The sequence below is a fragment of the Canis lupus genome, chromosome 5, assembly GCF_003254725.2.
Source record: "Canis lupus dingo isolate Sandy chromosome 5, ASM325472v2, whole genome shotgun sequence".
Classification (NCBI taxonomy): Eukaryota; Metazoa; Chordata; class Mammalia; order Carnivora; family Canidae; genus Canis; species Canis lupus.
In genome coordinates, this window is record NC_064247.1 from 58,253,388 (window position 1) to 58,270,088 (window position 16,701).

The window sequence follows — 16,701 nt, forward strand, 5'->3', positions numbered from 1 at the left end:
ACTGCAGAAGTAGGGTCAGCCCGGAACTCCCAGGGTCCTCAGCCGCCCTCTCTAGGCCAGGCCAGTGGCGGCGGGGGCAGGGGGGGGGACACATGTGAGCTGCACCCCACGGAGGCTCAGGTATGCTGCGCCTACAGTTACTCCTAGAACAAGGGGCAATCCCCAGCCACTGGGTCATCCATCCCGACACCCTCATGCCCAGCAGATGAGGGACGGTGCTGCCACCCACCTCACGGTTTTCCCACCAGGGCACCCTGCACTTCACCTGCGCTGACACCTGGGACCTGCACAAAACCACCCTCTGTCCCGACCTGACCAAAGGAGTGACTAGGGTCCAGGATGCTGTCCAGGGTCAAACTGGCCCTCGTACAGGCCACAGAAGCTGGCCCTGGCCACACTGAGGGCCTGAGCTGGATGAGGTGGGGGCTCTGCTGCGGGGGACACAGGGCCCAGCCCCCCACACTCTGCCCCCTATCCTGGGCTCTGCCCACACAGGCCCCCTAGTGTTCCTGCCACTGGTGCAGAAAGCCTCCCTGAGAGGGTTGGAGGAGAGGGGAGGGGAGCTGGGGCGGTGGGAGGGGGGACAGAGGGCTAAGCCACTGGAGCCCCCTGGCCTACAGCCCCAGGGAGGAGAGGGCCATTGGGGGTGGGACTCTTCCTAGGGGCTCCCTCCCCCTCTGCTTGCCACAATCGACCCAGCAGGGTGCCTTCCTCCCCCACCTCTTTTGTTCAAATGAAAGAATTTGGGGGAACCAGAAAAAAATGTGGCTTTTATTTTCAAAACTGGAATCAATTATAATTGGGGGGTTAGTTAAATATTCCCAACTGTGCTGAGGCTCAGGTCCACCTCATCCAGACCCAGCAGGAGGGAGACTGGAAGATGGTGCCATCGGAAGTCTGGGTGGAAGTACAGTCTGGGGCGCCCCTGCAGGTGGTCAGCCCTTATGCCTGGCCCTGCACGTCCAGTCTACAGACCCAGCCTGCACACCCAGCCCTGCACATCCACCCTTGAAAATCTAGCCCTACACACCTAGCCCTGAACACCCAACCCTGCAAACCAGGCCCTGCACACCAGCCCTGCACGCCCAACCCTACAAATCCAGCCCTGCACATCCAAACCTTCACTGCACACTCAGCCCTGCATGTCCAGTCTGCACACCCAGCCATGCACACCCAACGCTGCATATCTACCCCTGCACACACAGCCCTGCCCATCCACCCCTGCACTGCACACTCAGGCCTGCATGTCCAGTCTGTACACCCAGCCATGCACACTCAACCCTGCACACCCAACCCTGCATATCTACTCCTGCACACCCACCCCTATACTCTCAGCCTGACAAGAAGCAGGGCAGAGCAGGGCTGGCCTTTAGGGGGTAGGGCAGGTGCCCCCAGCTGCTTCCTGGAGGACATGACCGAAGACAGGCCTCCCCCCAGCAGGGACCCCAGAGGCATCTGTGCAGCTGACCATAAGCTACACCCTGTTCCAGCAACATCCCCAAAGGGAGCTCACCACCAGGACCAGCTCTCTCACCCCAACCTGAACAAACCTCCCAACAAGCAGCACACGGTTCATAAAGGTTAGCTGAATGAGACAGAAGGTCCTCAAAGCATTTCCCTGCTTCTACTCGTGGCCATAAACACTGACCAAACCTGGAAGAGCCGCAGTGTGACAGCTGGTCCCCTCCACCCAGGCCTGGACCTAGCCTGGACCCCAGCCTGCCTTGGGAGTGGGGCATGGGGGTCACAGGGGGCAGCCTGCAGAGGGGTTCAGGGTACTAAAGTCAGGAGGTGAGGCTGAGGCATGGAGCCAGAGGGACCAAGGCATGGGGCAGCATTCCCTCAGCACCTGGGGAGGCTCTAGACAGCAGGCCTCACTCCACAGCCTGGGCATCAGTCCTCCCAGCCCACAGAGCCCACAAAGCAGCATGATTGAGGAACTGGCTCAGCAAAGAACCTTCCAACTAACCGAGAGCATTGGGTAAGCAGCCAGAGCCGCCGCCTGCCAGCTTCCCCAGTTGCCAGCACCCCCAGTTGCTGGCACCTGTCTCAGAACTCAGGGACTCAGCCCCTCCCCAGGACCTCTGCCTGCAGCCCATGCTGGAGGTAGATGGGAAACCACCACCTACGAACACACAAGGACCGGCCAGAGGGCAGGGGCCCCTCTACAAACAGGGGGCCCCCGTTCCCCACAATTTACTGAGGCCCGCCCCTCCCCCAGCTCCCTGCTGGACGTCTGAAGCATTGAAGCATGGCGTAGGACGTCCGCCCTGGCATCCACCTGGAAGAAGCCCCCAGCTGCTTGCTAGGACCAAGTTCAAAGAACCGGAAGCCGTCTGGGAGTATTTCATTTCACTGCATGGCCATGGCTCTGCGCCCATTCCAACAGGACCCCAAAGGCTACACAGTCAATGAAGAAACTCTGGACGGAGCAGGAAGTCCCAGAGAGATGCTCACACCTTCCCGTCGCAAAGAACTTAGGATGAATGTCTGGGGGGCTTCTTTTGATAATTTTCATGCATTCCTGTGCACTTTATAAAAACCCCATTGCCTCCACGCCTGCTCTAAGCCTGACCCCCCGGCCAGCACCCAGCCAACATTTTCCCGAAGGCACATTATTATAAAGAAAACCACAGATGGTCCCAAAGTGGCATCCCTTAGGTTAAGGCCCTACATCCATAAGCCAGGCCCTGAGCCCCAGGGACGGCGCCTGCAAGCAGCCAGCACAGGCACTTCCCGGTGGGCTCTGGGAAAGGGCCCCTTGGACGGCCGCCTCGCCCATGGCAACGACGCCTGTTAGTACTTTCCTTCCTCCTGCTCTTTCTCAACCCTTTAAATCCTTTCCTTTCTGCTACGTGGAATTCCGCCCAACCCATGAATCCGCTGATAAAGGCAATTAGGTCTCGAAAATTCACCGGGCTGAGTTTCTGTTGTTCAAGGGCATCAGTCTGCAGACATGCCAGGGCTAAGGGAACCAACTGCCTCCAGTAGGACCCTGCATGGCCCCCCAGCTTTCACCATCAAGGACTCCAGGGCCTCCAGCAAGGCAGGAACACCTCTTGGGGAGGCTGGGACAGGCCCCTCCCGGCCACCCAGCAACCCGGCCAGTGCCTGCCCATCTCGCTGGAGGCCACGGCTGCGCAGCACGGGATCTGAGATGATGGGGTGCATTGTCTCATCCATGCAGAGCATCTCGGGTCCCCCCAACCACATGAGATGAGCAGCAGGGAGCAGGGTGAGGGTAGGGAATGCCCGTCCGTCCACTCACCGTACTGACAGCGTGGGCCCTGGAAGCCTCGAGGACAGTAGCAGAGCTGGGCTGAGCCAGGCACGCAGTGGCCGCCGTTAAAACAGAGGCCGGTGCTGCATTGGGCTACAGAGAGAGGAGAGAAGGCGTGTGAGGAGGGGCTGCAGCCGAGGGGCAGCCCCAGCCCACACACAGGACATGGCATCCTTGGGGACCCTCCCTCAGCACCCCCCATCAGGCAAGGCCTCGGGCTGGACAGGACCCGACCCTCACCCAGAGAAGCCCTCCTCCCATGAAAGCCCAGAGAGACCATCTTGAGAGCTGAGCCCCGAACCTTGTGGGTAGGGGAAGGTCTCCCAGGCCGGCAACCCTACCCTGCTGTCAGGTCACTGGTCCCAGCTCTGTGCTGTCCTGGGTCACACACTGGCCCACAACCACCAGAGCCTGAAGCCCCCTCCCCATACTTTCTTGAGGAAAGTGAGGAGGGAGTCAGGGGTGGCAGGGGACTGCCCACTGCTAAAAGGAGGCTGCAGGCTTCGCTGAGGACCCCGCCCTCCTGCTCATGGCCCTGAGGGTGGCAACACCAGGCTGGTCAGCCCTAGGAAGGCCAACGCCAGCGCAGGCCAGCACAGCCTCCCCCCACACTCCACCCCACGGGCCCAGGAGGCTTCCCACTCAGGGCTCAGGGTACTAAGGGGATGCTGAGCCCCACCTTCCCCTCCCAGCACTAGTGTGCAATAGGGATGAAGCAGCTGGCCTCAGAGGTGGGGGCTCTGGGAGGGGAAGGGCAAGTCTATGACAGTCCCAAACTGCCTGCTGCCCCATCACAGCGAGTACCCCGCCCCAGGCTGGACCGCGTATGTCCAGCACAAATTTCCTGGCTCTACATACAGGACGGCACACCCAAGGCGGGTGGGCTGGGCCCCCACCCCAGGACCCCAGCAGCCTGGCTCCAAGTCCAGAGGCTTCAGGGGTACTCACTGGGTGAGTGGGTGCTCTGCACAGGGACCTACCCCCCAAAGCTTCCGGGAGCCTGGCGTGACCCTGGCGTGACCCATGGTGGGTTCAGTGACTTCCTTCATGGGTCACCGATGGCATGCCCACCAAGAGCAGGGACAGAGACTCAGAAGGTGGGAGGGCTGTTGGCCAGGCACCTAGGTCCAAGCAGCCCTCTGTGCCAGACGCTATGCTTGATAAGGAAACAGACTCAGAGACGGACAGCACGTGGCTTCAGGTCACACAGCCAGTGAGCAGGGACCAGGCCCCAGGGTTCTCTACTTAGAATCTGGGGTCAGGAGGGTTTGGCCCTTTGCGCAATGCTTCGGTCTCCCCTGTCCCATGACCAGGGCTGCTGTTCCAGTGTGGAGGGAGGATGTCCCCTTGCTTGGATCACCGTGCAGGCCAACTCAGACCTCAGGCCTCCTCCCTCCAGCCCCACACCTGCAGCCTGGGGATGTGTCTGAAAAGGAGCAGGAGTGAGGGGCTGGGGATGAAACGGTGCCACAGGGGTGTGCGGGGAATGCACATGGTGACCCTGGAGTCCACCCAGGGAGCTCTGGGTAGAGAGGCCGACCCAGGGCACAGACCACATCAGTGTCCCAGATGCCGAGGGCCCGGAACCTACCTCCAGGGTCCGTGGAACCCACCCTCCCCAGCCACCTCCCCCTCTAGCACCAGGTGCTGGTCAAAGCCACCATTACCCTCACCCTGGCTCCTACTTGCCTACTTTCTCCATCCTGCAACCGCTGATCTTGTCCAATGGGAATAGGACACAGGGCCCCCAGCTGTACACCCTTCAGCAGCTCTCCACGGCCGGCACCAAGCCCCCCACACCATGAGCCCCCCACACTGTGAGCCTCCCGCACCATAAGCCGGCCTGCCAGACCCCAGCTCCACTCTGGGCTGCCACCTGCCTGGACAAACTGTGCCTTCCCCAAATGTCACCTTGTCGGGGAGCCGCCTTCAGTGTCCAGACACCAGTGCCCACAGCACAGCACCCTCTCCCATTGCGGCCATGGACTACCTGAGAGCAGGCACTAGCTCCATCCTGACCACCTCCTGCCGTGAACCTCGGCCTCACCGACACGCCAACACCTCAAAGCTGCCCCGTGAGTGTTGCTGAATGGATCAAAGCAAGAGGGCAGTACACAGCAAGTGGAGCCAGGCCTTCCGGGGAGGGGTTCTCCTGGCCGGAGCTGGGGTTCTCCTGGCCGGAGGGATACACATGGCTGCACAGCCACAGAAACAAAAAGCAAGGGGCATTTCAGTGGCTCAGGGGTTGAGCATCTGCCTTTGGCTCAGGTTGTGATCCTGGGGTCTTGGGATCAAGTCCTGCATTGGGTTCCCTGCAGGGAGCCTGCTTCTCCCTCTGCCTGTGTCTCTGCCTTTCTCTGTGTCTCTCATGAATAAATAAAATCTTTTTAAAAAAATGAAAGAAATGAAAACCCAGAAAGGCAAAGATGTATGAAGTTATGCCCCATCAGGGGGCCGTAACACTGCAGAGGGGAGCCTGGGAAGCAGAGCATCCTGGGGTCTCACCTGCACGACCCCACCTGCCTGGTGGGCCAGGCAGCAGGGCAAGGACCTGCATCCCCCATGTCAGGAGGGCGACCCTCCCACTGCCCCTTGGAGGGGACAGCAGACAGCAGACAAGCCCGCCCAGGACCCACCCGCCCGCCCTGAGGAAAGACCCAGGACAAGCAAGCCCTGGAAGACCTCACCCCCGGGGCAGAGAGCTCAGCGGCCAGAGCCTGGCTTTCCAAGCAGCTCGTGGGACGCCCTCCACAAGAAACAGGGACGCCCAGGCAGGAGGAAGAACCGAGTCAGAAACTCGTGACACACGGCTGCTAACAAAGGCCAGTGGACACCTCGCCAACAGCTCAGAGATTTCCAAGTAACAAGTGTGTCTGAGAGTAACATTAGCTCATTTGTTCACATACCTGCTGTGTCCTGGGGCCGTGGCAGGGGGTCTGCTTGGGGACCCTCCCTGGCAGGCTGTCAGCCTGGCCAGACCTGCAGTCACCAGACCCACAGGGGCCCCAGGGCAGGCGGAGGGGACCTGGACGCCCGGTGCCCACAGGGTCTGCTGCCCTGGCGGTCGAGCTCTGTGAGGGCCAAGCAGGCAGAGGGAAGGCCAGGCCGGGGGAGCCACAAGGGGCTGCAGAAGCCCCCCAGGAACCACTGTGCATGAGTCTCCCCCTGCCCCAAGCCCCTGCTGGCTCCCCATGGCCCAGATGCCTTAGCAGGCAGGGCAGCTCGAGTCTTGTACAGACACGTTCAAGCTCTGGTCTGACATGAATCAGTGGGTTAGAAACTCAGGGGATTTGCACACGGAGTACAACCTTCTCGGCGACCTTTGCCCTGCCCAGTGTCTCCCCCACACAGTGCCTGAACCTGAACACGCTCCCCACCCACAGCAGCCTGCTCCCAGGCTGACAAGCCTCCTCGCCCATGATCTAAACAGAGGAGAACACCGCCCTCCATAGTGGCAGAACGGGCTGGTGGTATGGGGACAGGGACCAAGCGTCCCAGCTCCCCCGATCAGGCCTTCGCTTTGGGGTGAAACACGGTGGTCTACACATATCCTCAGAACCAAAGGCTGGCAGGGCCCCAAGGGGAGTCCAGTCTGCAGGACAACAGATTTGGGGAGCACAGTTCCCAGGGCAAGGGAAGCACGTCTAGACTCTTCTTTCTTTCTTTACTTTTCCTTCTTAAAGATTTATTTATTGATTTTAGAGCCTGAGCCTCCCGCACCATAAGCCGGCCTGCCAGACCGGCTGGAGAGAGCACGCACGCACACATGCACATGAGTGGGGGGAGGGGTAAAGGGAGAGAATCTCCAACAGAGTCCCCACTAAGCATGGAGCCCGACGCAGGGCTCAAGCTCACGACCCTGAGATCATGACCTGAGCTGAAACCACGAGTCAGATGCTGAACCGACTGAGCCACCCAGGTGCCCCTGGACATCTTCTGTGGCTTCCTAATGCCAGCCCTCAAGCAAACCCTGCTGCAGGCAGCAGGAGCAGCACCTGTCCTGGGACGGCCACTCCTCTGCAAGGCTTGGGTTTCTGGGCGAGGAGGCCCAGGTCACATCCCTGGAATGGCCACTCAGCTGAGCCCACGGCCTCCCTTCTTCTCCTCCCCAAGCAGCTACCTGCTGGACAGCTGAGTGGCCTGAGGCGGGACAGGTGTGATCCAGGGACATCAGTTTCTCCTGGTCTGCCGGGCCGCCCACATGCAGGCTCTGAACACATGGCCAAGGTCACCAAATGTCAGCCTCCTCAAGGCTAGCGCTGCAAACGAGCTCTATTCCTGGGCACCTCTGCCAAAGCGGCCCCTGACACCCCACACTCATTCTGCAGCTCAAGGAGGCCAGGGCCAGAAGGGTCAACTAGACCCAAGACCAAGTTCCTCCTCGCGTGGTTTCTTCCAGCTGCGGGACTCCTGTGGACTTCCCATGTAGAAGCCTCTGGGTTCAGTCCTCTCTCTGCAGTGAGGGCTGGGCCCAGGAGCAGGGGAGCCCCATTCCTCCGCCAGCTCCCCCGCGGCATCCCCAGAGGAGGGGCATGCCCGTCTGCTGGCTGGGGCTGAAGTCACATCCTGACCAGGCCTGCAGGTGACCCAGCCCCTCCCTGCACCCAACACAGAATTTTCAGGATGGAGCCTGGGAGAGGCCTCTCTGGGAAGCAGTTCCTCCACTGTCACTTGGGATCACCCCAGCACCAAGACATGTGGTGGATGTGGGGCCCAATAAAACCGCCCACGGGAGCTCCCAGGGTGGGCCTGGCTCTCGGGAATCTCAGGTAGCCAGATGGAACGCAGCCAACAAATCTGACGACGGCTGGTCCCCAGCTGCCAGACCCAGCAAAGGAAGAGGTGACACCGGCATGGGGCACAGCCCTGTCCGTGGCCAAAGCCCCCCAGGCTAGCCAGAGACAGGTTTTGTGTCTCCCAGAGACACTCTCCTAGGGCTGCCGGGGCACAGGACAGGCACACACAGCAGGGTGGGACCCGAAGAGGACACACCAGCCCCCAACGCTTCTCCTGCAGCAACCAGCCTGGGAAACCAGCACCAGGCAGTCAGCCGGACCCAGCACAAAGCACCTCTGTCCACCATCATGGAGGCATTTAGGGGTTGAAACAATGCTGATTGGGGGAAAGCCAGATGAAGGGGATGATGGTGAGGACAATGCTGGGCCCAGGCCCCCACAGGGCAGCTAGACCAGCACTGTGGCTTGAGTGGTCCTCACCTCATCGACCAGGCCACAGGGCAGCATTTCCTAAACCTCATCCAAGGTGCTGGTCAGGCCGCCTGTGAGTGACCAGGAGTGGGAACCACAGCACCCACCTCACAGCAAAGCGAGGCTACAGATGGAGATCACTTCCCTGAGGGCCCAGGGGACAGGACAGGCCCGGGTCCTGTCCACTTGGTCCCTCTGTCCCTGTTCTGCCACTGAAACTGCTGGTCTTCTACCCAATGCTAGCTGATGGCTAGAGACCTGGACTCCATGCCCCCACCCAACCTCCCCTCGTCCCAGACCCTTGCTGCAGGGGGGACTTGCTCTAGCACCTCCCAAGGAAGAGCCAAGCCAGCACCTGCCCAGGGTCCAGGGACTCTGAGACAGGGCTCCCCGTGGCCATGCACTGCCTGGGCTGGAAGACAGGGGAGCAGGGGAAGGGGAGGGCACCTGCTCAGTGTGAATGCCGTGGGACTGCAACAGGACATGTGAGCACATCTGTGCATGTGTGCACATGGGCGTGCAGGCACGCACACAGGTGTGAGCTCTGCACACACACATGAGCGAGCAGGCACGTGGTATACACATATGCATGTGAGCATGAGCACGTGTGTAGAGAGCATATGTGCGCACGTGTGAGCCTGTGCATGAGCACATGTGTATGGGCATATCTGAGGGTGAGCACGTCAGCATACATGAGACCATCCACATGTAAGCATGTGTGCTTGTGTGCACATGTGTGCATCAGTGTGAGCATGAACCGTGTGTGTGTGCACGTGTGTGTATGTGTGTGTGAAGTGGGTGAGCTCGCCTGGGTGGACAGCATGCTGGCCCAGTGTATGAGTGTGCATGTGTGCAAACGTGCAAACGTGCCAGGCACAGTACTGTGTGAGTCTGAGTGTGACTACACTGTCCAGAGAGGGCATCCTAGGGGCTCAGGGGTCATGGCACAACATGTACACCCCTAGCAACTGTGTGCGCAGTTATGTCCACAACAACACCAGCTCTGCAAACTCCCACACTGGGCGCAGGGCTGACCCGCGGCCAGAACGGAAAAGGAAAAGTGACCAGAGCAGCAGGAAGGCAGAGGGCGGCCGTCCCCAGGCCCCAGGGCAGCCTTCCTGCCGCTCCTTCCCGCAGCCCCAGGATCACAGGGGAGACGGTGTATCCCAGGAGGGAGGGAGAACTGAAGGGCAAGCCCGCCAGGTGGGCAGCAGCCTGGGCTTGTCCCCTTAGCGAACCCCACAGCCCGTCCCCAGCTCCTGTGGCAACACACCGTGTCGGTCCCTCCCCCACTCACATGAAGCCCTCCCAGGCCACAGATTTTTTCCAGCTGGCCTGGCATCCCCGGGGCAGGAGGAGGCACGCATGACCGAGACAGGCCGGGCAGCCCACAGAGAAAGCTCTGGGCAGCCACACTGCAGCGTCCTCCCCAGGCCGTGGTCTCCACTGAGACTGCCCTACACACCCCGGGCACACATGGGGTCCTGAGAACCCAGCCACAGCCACGCCGTCCAGACCCAGTTCCCACTCCGTCCACGCATCTAGAACCAACGACTTCTCACTGCGCCCCGCGACCCACCAGGACCAGCCCTGAGGTGGCTCCTGACAGCCCTGCTTTGCCTCTATACTCCCCTCCCTGAGGGGACTGTGTCCCTCCCCCAGGCAGACCTGTCCTCACGAGGGCCCTGGGGCCTCAGAAAGTGACCTGGTTGGGAAACAGGGTCTTTACGGGGGAGCTCACATTGGGAAGACCCAGGACACACAGACCGGCCACCAGCCAGCGAGCACCCAGGCCTGGGGGAAAGCTCGGCGCAGCAGGAAGGGTCCCTGGACCATACACCTGGACCATACACCTCCGCCCGCACACAGTAACTGGGAGCTGCTTCAAGACCCGCCCAGCCCCACCTGGCCTGAGGCCCCTAACCCCACCTCGGCCTTCCCCACCCCCGCATGGCTCACAGGCCAGCACAGAGGTGCTCCAGGGCGTCCCGCATCTGCTGCCATAGGACAGCCATTCCGAGGAGAAAGGGCCCATCCCAGGGTCTGCTACCCCCACCCTACGGGACCTGAGCCCATGCACAGCACCCTGCCGGCCCTGCGCAAATGTTTGTGGGGTCTGAGAGAGAGCTGCCCAGTGTGTGCTTTAAGGGACACATTTTTTCGACTTTGTTGTACCTTTTCATTCTTTTTAAAGAAAGAATTGGTCTGGAAAATACTACATAGTCCTTCTCAGGAATCCGCAGGACATATGAGCATGTTAAGTGCTCTGAGAAGTCCTGCAACAATAGAAACTGCTTAACTGTGCTTTATGCACAGCTTCCCAGTTGACAGAACCCCTTCCTACCCGACATTGCTGGTGCAGCTCCTGGCACTTGCTCAGGCTCTGCCTCTGCATCCCGTGGCCCCCTCAGATGGCTGGAGCTCAGCCGGCACAGGAGAGTCAGAGCCGGGAGCCACAGACCATCTTCCGGGCACCCCACCCCTGGGTGGATCACGTCAGGGTCTGCATGCAGCAGCCTGTGGGGGTAGAGCTGCTCTAGGCCAGACACCCACCTGCACAGACGGCCCCCTCTTGGCTGAGGGGGGAGCAGGACCCAGGGCACTGGGGGATCCAGGCAAAATCTGCAGCCCACTGAGACAGACGTGGAATTGAGAGTGCTGCTGGGCAGAAATCTGGGCCCCCAACAGCAGACGGGGCCAGTGCCCAGCTGCCCCCAGGGCGCACATGTACCACGCAGACCTCAGGAAGCCCCCAGTCACCAGGCAATGCTGCCCCACCCAGCCAGCACTGTTCCTTTTCCGTCACCTCCAGGTCACAAACACTGCTAAGCAGGTCTCTGAGAAATCACAGTGGCCATTAGAAGCTTCCTGTCATTCTCACCCAGCATGACGTCTTCTCCTCACTCCCACAGGGTCCTGCACGTGGCTTCGTGTCCAGGTCACACGAAGCAAGAACATGACCCTCAGCTGGTGGGGGCTGGGGCTGGCGGCAGCTCGGAGGCTGCCCCCTTCCTGCCTCTTCCTACCGTGGGCTCCCCCAGTCTCCCCTGACCTCAGACAGCCTGGCTTGGGACGGGGGGACAGTACCGGCCAGGACCAGAGGAACGGCACAGGGATGGGGCACAGCAATGGGCACAGGGGCAAAGCCAGAGAATCCCGACCCCTAGGCCCCTGGGGAGGAAGTGGGCACCTTTCCCCAGTGGGGGGGCCCAGCTCCTCGGCCTGGCTCACATTTGGGGGCTCAGAGGGCCCCGACCCAGCATCAGCCCCAGCACCCACAGGCAAGCCAGCGGGAAGGGGGCCAAAGGCAGCCACCCCAGACTGTCCCCTGACTGAACAGACGGGGCTTCCCAGGGGCTCCGGGCACCTGCTCACCCCCCAACAGGGTCATAGTGTGACTGCTCAGCTCACAACAGGAAGCCCCCTCCCCGTGCTCAGCCCACCTTCTCGGCCACAGCCACACCACGGGGCTCCAGCAAGTACTCCTACTTTCCTCTGCTGCCCCCTCCCTCCACATTTCCTCCTGTTCTTAGGGCCCCAGCCAGCTCCCTGAGCGCTCCACCCCACAGCCCTGCTGGCCTGCCCTGCCCCAGCCCCTGTCACATCAGCATCTGCTAGCAACCAGCCTCCCTGTCAGATCCAAGCCCCCATGGGCAGACACTGGCCCCGCAGGGCCCCCCAAATCCCCGGAGCTAGCGGCAGCTGAGCGACAGCCATCCTGGGAGGGTGGGGGGCAGGGTCCCAGGCTCAGGCTCTGCCCCACATGAGCCTCACATCCCTCCTCCCCTTCACGTGCCGCTGACCCAGACATGGGGGAACAAGTGGGTGTCCCAAGAGGCCGGATCACAGGCCTTTTCCTGGAGCATTCAAAGAAACAGATGAACTCCAAATACATAAATAAGTAAATCGCATATTAAAAGTGTCTTCTTGGGCAGCCTGGTGGCTCAGCGGTTTAGCACCGCCTTTGGCCCAGGACGTGATCCTGGAGCCCCGGGATCGAGTCCCATGTTGGGCTCTCTGCGTGGAGCCTGCTTCTCCCTCTGCCTGGTCTCTGCCTCTCTCTCTCTCTCTCTCTCTCTCTCTCTCTCTCTCTCATGAATAAATAAATAAAATCTTAAAAAAAAACAAATGAAAGTGTCTTTTTAAAAACAAATGATCAAGAAAGCCAAAGCCTCAAGTTCAGGACACAGATGAAGACCCTGTCTGTGTCTCCAGGCTAACATGACAACCTGGGCACCCAAGGCCCCAAGGCCAGGCCCTGTGGCCAAGACGCCCCCATTTCCACACCACCACAGTCCTGCCCCCAGCCCAGCTCCTCTACTTCTGCCAGGCCAAGGGCTGCTTGAGGCCCCACCTGCCACCGACCTCCCTGCCCCCAGCGCCACACGGCCCCCTCCTGATAGCTGGCCAGGCCAGGACAGAGCCACCTCGTCCTTCCTGGCCACCAGCTCAGACAGGCAGAGCCGTGGGCCAGGCCAGAAGCTCAGGCCAAGCCAGGCTGCAAAGGAGAGACTGTCCTGGCCCGTGTGCCTGGGCTGAAATCAGCCTTCCCTCCCTCAAAAGCCAGCATTTGGGCCCTGTGTCCAACCTGGCTCCCAGGGTCTGGCTGGGCCTCGGGCCCTGCCACTCCTCCTCAGCCCTGTCCCTGGGATGGTCACTCCAAGACACAGGTGAAACCAAGGGTCATCAGAGCCCAGCTCAGGAGCATGACCCTATCCCTAGGTTCCCCTCCCCTTGCCGGTGAGAGCACATGCCCACCCCCCAGCCCCAGAGGCCAAGCCAGAGGTCCCCCCACCCCAGGCCGGCCATGTCGTTGTGCATCCACATCCCTTCCCAGGTGTAAAACACCACGCTCACCACACCCGGCCCGAGCCTCTTCTCCCCACCCCCATCATTTACCAGGTTACTAGGCAGGCCCGAGGGGCCCCATCTCAAAGCAGAAGCCACAGCCCCCCGGGTTTGGCCTCTACCCTTCACCCCACTCAACAGATCCCTTTGTTTGCCTAGGAGCCCGAAGCAGGGAACACACACCAGCATGATCGTGGGGAGGAGGGCTGCTGCCACCAGCATCTAGGCACCCACCCTGTCCCCTGACATCCTCCTGCCCACGGGGAAAGCCAGAGCTGCTTCCTTCTCCCCTTCCCTCCTGCTCCCTTCCTGGGGAGGATTATTCATTTCCTTTCCCAGAAAAACAGCACCAGCATCCTTCTCTTCCCCTTTTCCCACTGGAGTTCGTGTAAAACTGTCTGCCCCCAATCAGCGGCTCCCATGTTTCCTGCGTGCGGAGGGACTCAGGAGCGGAGAGACAGGCAGGAGCCAAGCTCCCATCCCAGCATGGGTGACCTGGTACCCCAGCCACCCCCACTGCGCGGCCCCATCCCTCATCTCGTGTCAGGGGTGCCATGTCACTCTCTCAGGGGAGGCCAGACTCTGGGACAACCTCTGCAGGGAAGGGGTGCTCTCACCTCTTACCCATCAGCCCCAACTGCCCATCCACCTGTGCTATACCCACCTTCAGGCCACCTGCCCCCATACCCACCCTCAGGCCACCTGTGCCCACACCCACAGGCCAGGAGCAGCTTCCCAAATACTCCCTGCAGCCAGATCCCACAGCTGTAAGCCCCGTTTAGTTTATGAAGCAGAGGCTTCAGAGTGAGGCTCACCCTCCCTCCTGCATCCATCAGGAACCCCCACGCCCCCGAGGGAGGCAGCAACAAACCCCCATGAAGCAGATGGGGAGACTGAGCCCAGGCCGCCAGGACAGGAGGCAGGACAGGAGCCAGGAGCCCGATACCCAGCCGTGGGCCCTCCTGGGAACAGAGAGCCGCAGGACCCCAGGGCAGGGCATGGCCATGGCAAGGCAAGCTGGTGAGGGACTCCAAGACATGACCCCGAAGAGGCGTCTGAGCCCACAGACACCAGTGTGTGGCACCCCCTCTTGATGCCAGACATCCGGGCCCTGCAGACAGGCCCCCACCCTCAGCCCAGAGCCCCTAGCCCCAGCCCTCTGTCCTTGGCCCCTGCCCATATCAGCCTGTGCAATTCACGGCTCCTGTCTTTTATGATTCTGTTTCAACAGCTCCAGGGGGCAGAGTGGGGGACGCACGGCCCCAGCAGCTCCTCACGCTGTGACCAGTGCCACCAAATGCAGGAATGGGGCCTGCATCCCACCACTGCCAGGGACAGGCCCTTAACACGTGGCCTCTTCTGAGGCAGTGATTTCGTGTCAGGGAAGGGACACTTACGGGACAGGCAGCCCTGCTCGCCCGGCTGCTGGCTCCACCCTGGGCAGCACCTGAACACGGTCTGGGCCTCCATGGCATACACCTGCCTGTAGCCTGTGTAGTAGATGGTTCTAGAAAAGAAGGGAGACAGCAAACATTTACTGCAGACGCTATTTCTCTCCATCCTCAAGGATTCTCTGACTGTCCCAGAGCAGAGCCCACCCGCATGAACGGGGGCAGCAAGACAGGTGACTGCCCTGGCCAGCTCTGCCCCAGGGCAGGGTGCCACCCCATTCCCCCTCCATCCCCACTGTGAGCCCAGCTCCAAGCTGGCATCAGGATGGGCACAGCACCCCACATCTGGCTCTCATCACCAGGCCAGATTTGAGGGCTTGCGGTCAGCCCAAAGTGTCCAGCTTAGAGCAGCTTCCTGGGTGCCCAGTGCTGGGCAGGCTGTGCCAGGGGTGGTACCAATCCGGACCTGGGCTCTCAGTCCACCCAGGTACCAAGGAGGCAGACAGCAGGACACCCATAGCGTAGGCGAGCCCCCACATACACACCAAGGAGTGCAGGGCTGAGTAGACTGGGGACAGGGAGAGGCACCGGGGGCAGCAGCACCAGGACCACGCAGCACCGAGGTCAGAGGGGAGCAGGTGCAAGGGCTGCTCAGAGGAGAAAAGCCCGGGTGCCCTGGGTCCAAGGCTGGTTCCTGCTCAGGGTGGGAGCGGCTCCCACGATGGCCGAGCAGAGAGAGGCAGAGTCCCAGGCAGGAGCTGGAGGGGGATCCTCCAAATACAGATCCAGCCAGTCAGCGGCCTGGCACAGGGAGTAGCCACAGGAAGGCATCGTCGAAGCTGGAAGGAGACCCGCTCACCCAGGGGCTGCCCCAGACCACCTTCACTGCCAGGCCACTTGGGACCACCCTCCGCCCCTTTGCAGGCGGTCGGTGGCACCAGCCTCCAACCAGCTTCTTTGCATGTCACCAGCCGCACAGCAGGCTGGGTGGCCCTGATGGAGCCAACGTCCAGGGGCTCAACTCCCTCAGCCGTGAACTTGGAGCCGAAGCTGATGCAGGAGGGAGGCAGAGGGCGCCTCGGTCCCACACAGACACCCCCCCCACCCCGTGCTGGTGGCTGCACGCACCCCCAGGCTCCCACACCCCAGCTCTGCCTCAGCTGGGCCTCAGATCGTGGAAGAGTCTCTGCCTTCCAGAAAGCTCCATCCCCCTTCTTCAGAGAGCGAGTTACAACAGCCGTGCCATCTGACCACGTCCCACATCCAAGGGCTGGTGTCCTCAGAAGAAGGGACCCATCACAGACACACTGGAGAGGGCCACGCAGCCGCCGCGGCAGACTGGGGAGAGGCTGCGGAGCGCCGTGTCACCACCACCACCGGAGACCAGGCGGGGGAGGCCTGGGACACAGGGAACGAGCCACACCCACAGCTGGGCCTGGGACCCCCAGCACCCAGAATTGGCAGAGGAGCCCCCTGCCCCCGTTCGTCACCATTGTTACAGCGGCAACAGAACTAACACAGGACTCCACACCCAGTCCCCGCCTCCATGGCTGTGAGGTCCCTGTGTCCCCAGGACAGGGCTGGTTACGGGCTGTGTGTGGAGGCAGGAAGCCAGGCAAGGGGATCAGAGAGAGCACAGTCACAGGACAGAGGAGGGCGATGAGCCGAGGCCACCCACAGCCTCAGACGCAGCAGCCCTGCCCCACCACGGTCTGTAGGAACAGGGACCAGGGGCCCGGCCAACGGCCAAGGGGTCAAGGACCCTTGAGCCCCAGGAGTGGCCCTCGGGCCTGGACTGCTGTTTCCAGGTAACCAAACACCCTCCTGCCAGGTGGGGCTCACCGGGGGAGCCGTGGGAAACCCAGGGCCACGCTGGGGACCAGGACCTCACAAACAAACAACGCCACTTCCCGGAAGCGTGAGTTCATGCGCGTGCACTGCACACAGCCGCTCAGGAGAGCTTTGCAAACACCAC

At 61.4% G+C, this 16,701-nt stretch overlaps 2 protein-coding genes across 2 annotated transcripts in view; one reads left to right on the forward strand and one right to left on the reverse strand.

Moving 5' to 3' along the window:
- The window catches only part of MEGF6 (multiple EGF like domains 6), an 86,898-nt gene that overhangs the window by 63,765 nt on the left and 6,432 nt on the right, over positions 1 to 16,701 (reverse strand). The window contains exons 3-4 of the mRNA XM_025427391.3: positions 14,733 to 14,842; positions 3,269 to 3,373 (exon numbers count right to left, since the gene is read on the reverse strand). Coding sequence (XP_025283176.1) covers positions 3,269 to 3,373; positions 14,733 to 14,842 — 215 coding nt within the window. The remainder of the gene's footprint in view (positions 1 to 3,268; positions 3,374 to 14,732; positions 14,843 to 16,701) is intronic.
- The window catches only part of SMIM1 (small integral membrane protein 1 (Vel blood group)), a 177,610-nt gene that overhangs the window by 13,831 nt on the left and 147,078 nt on the right, over positions 1 to 16,701 (forward strand). The window lies entirely within an intron of this gene.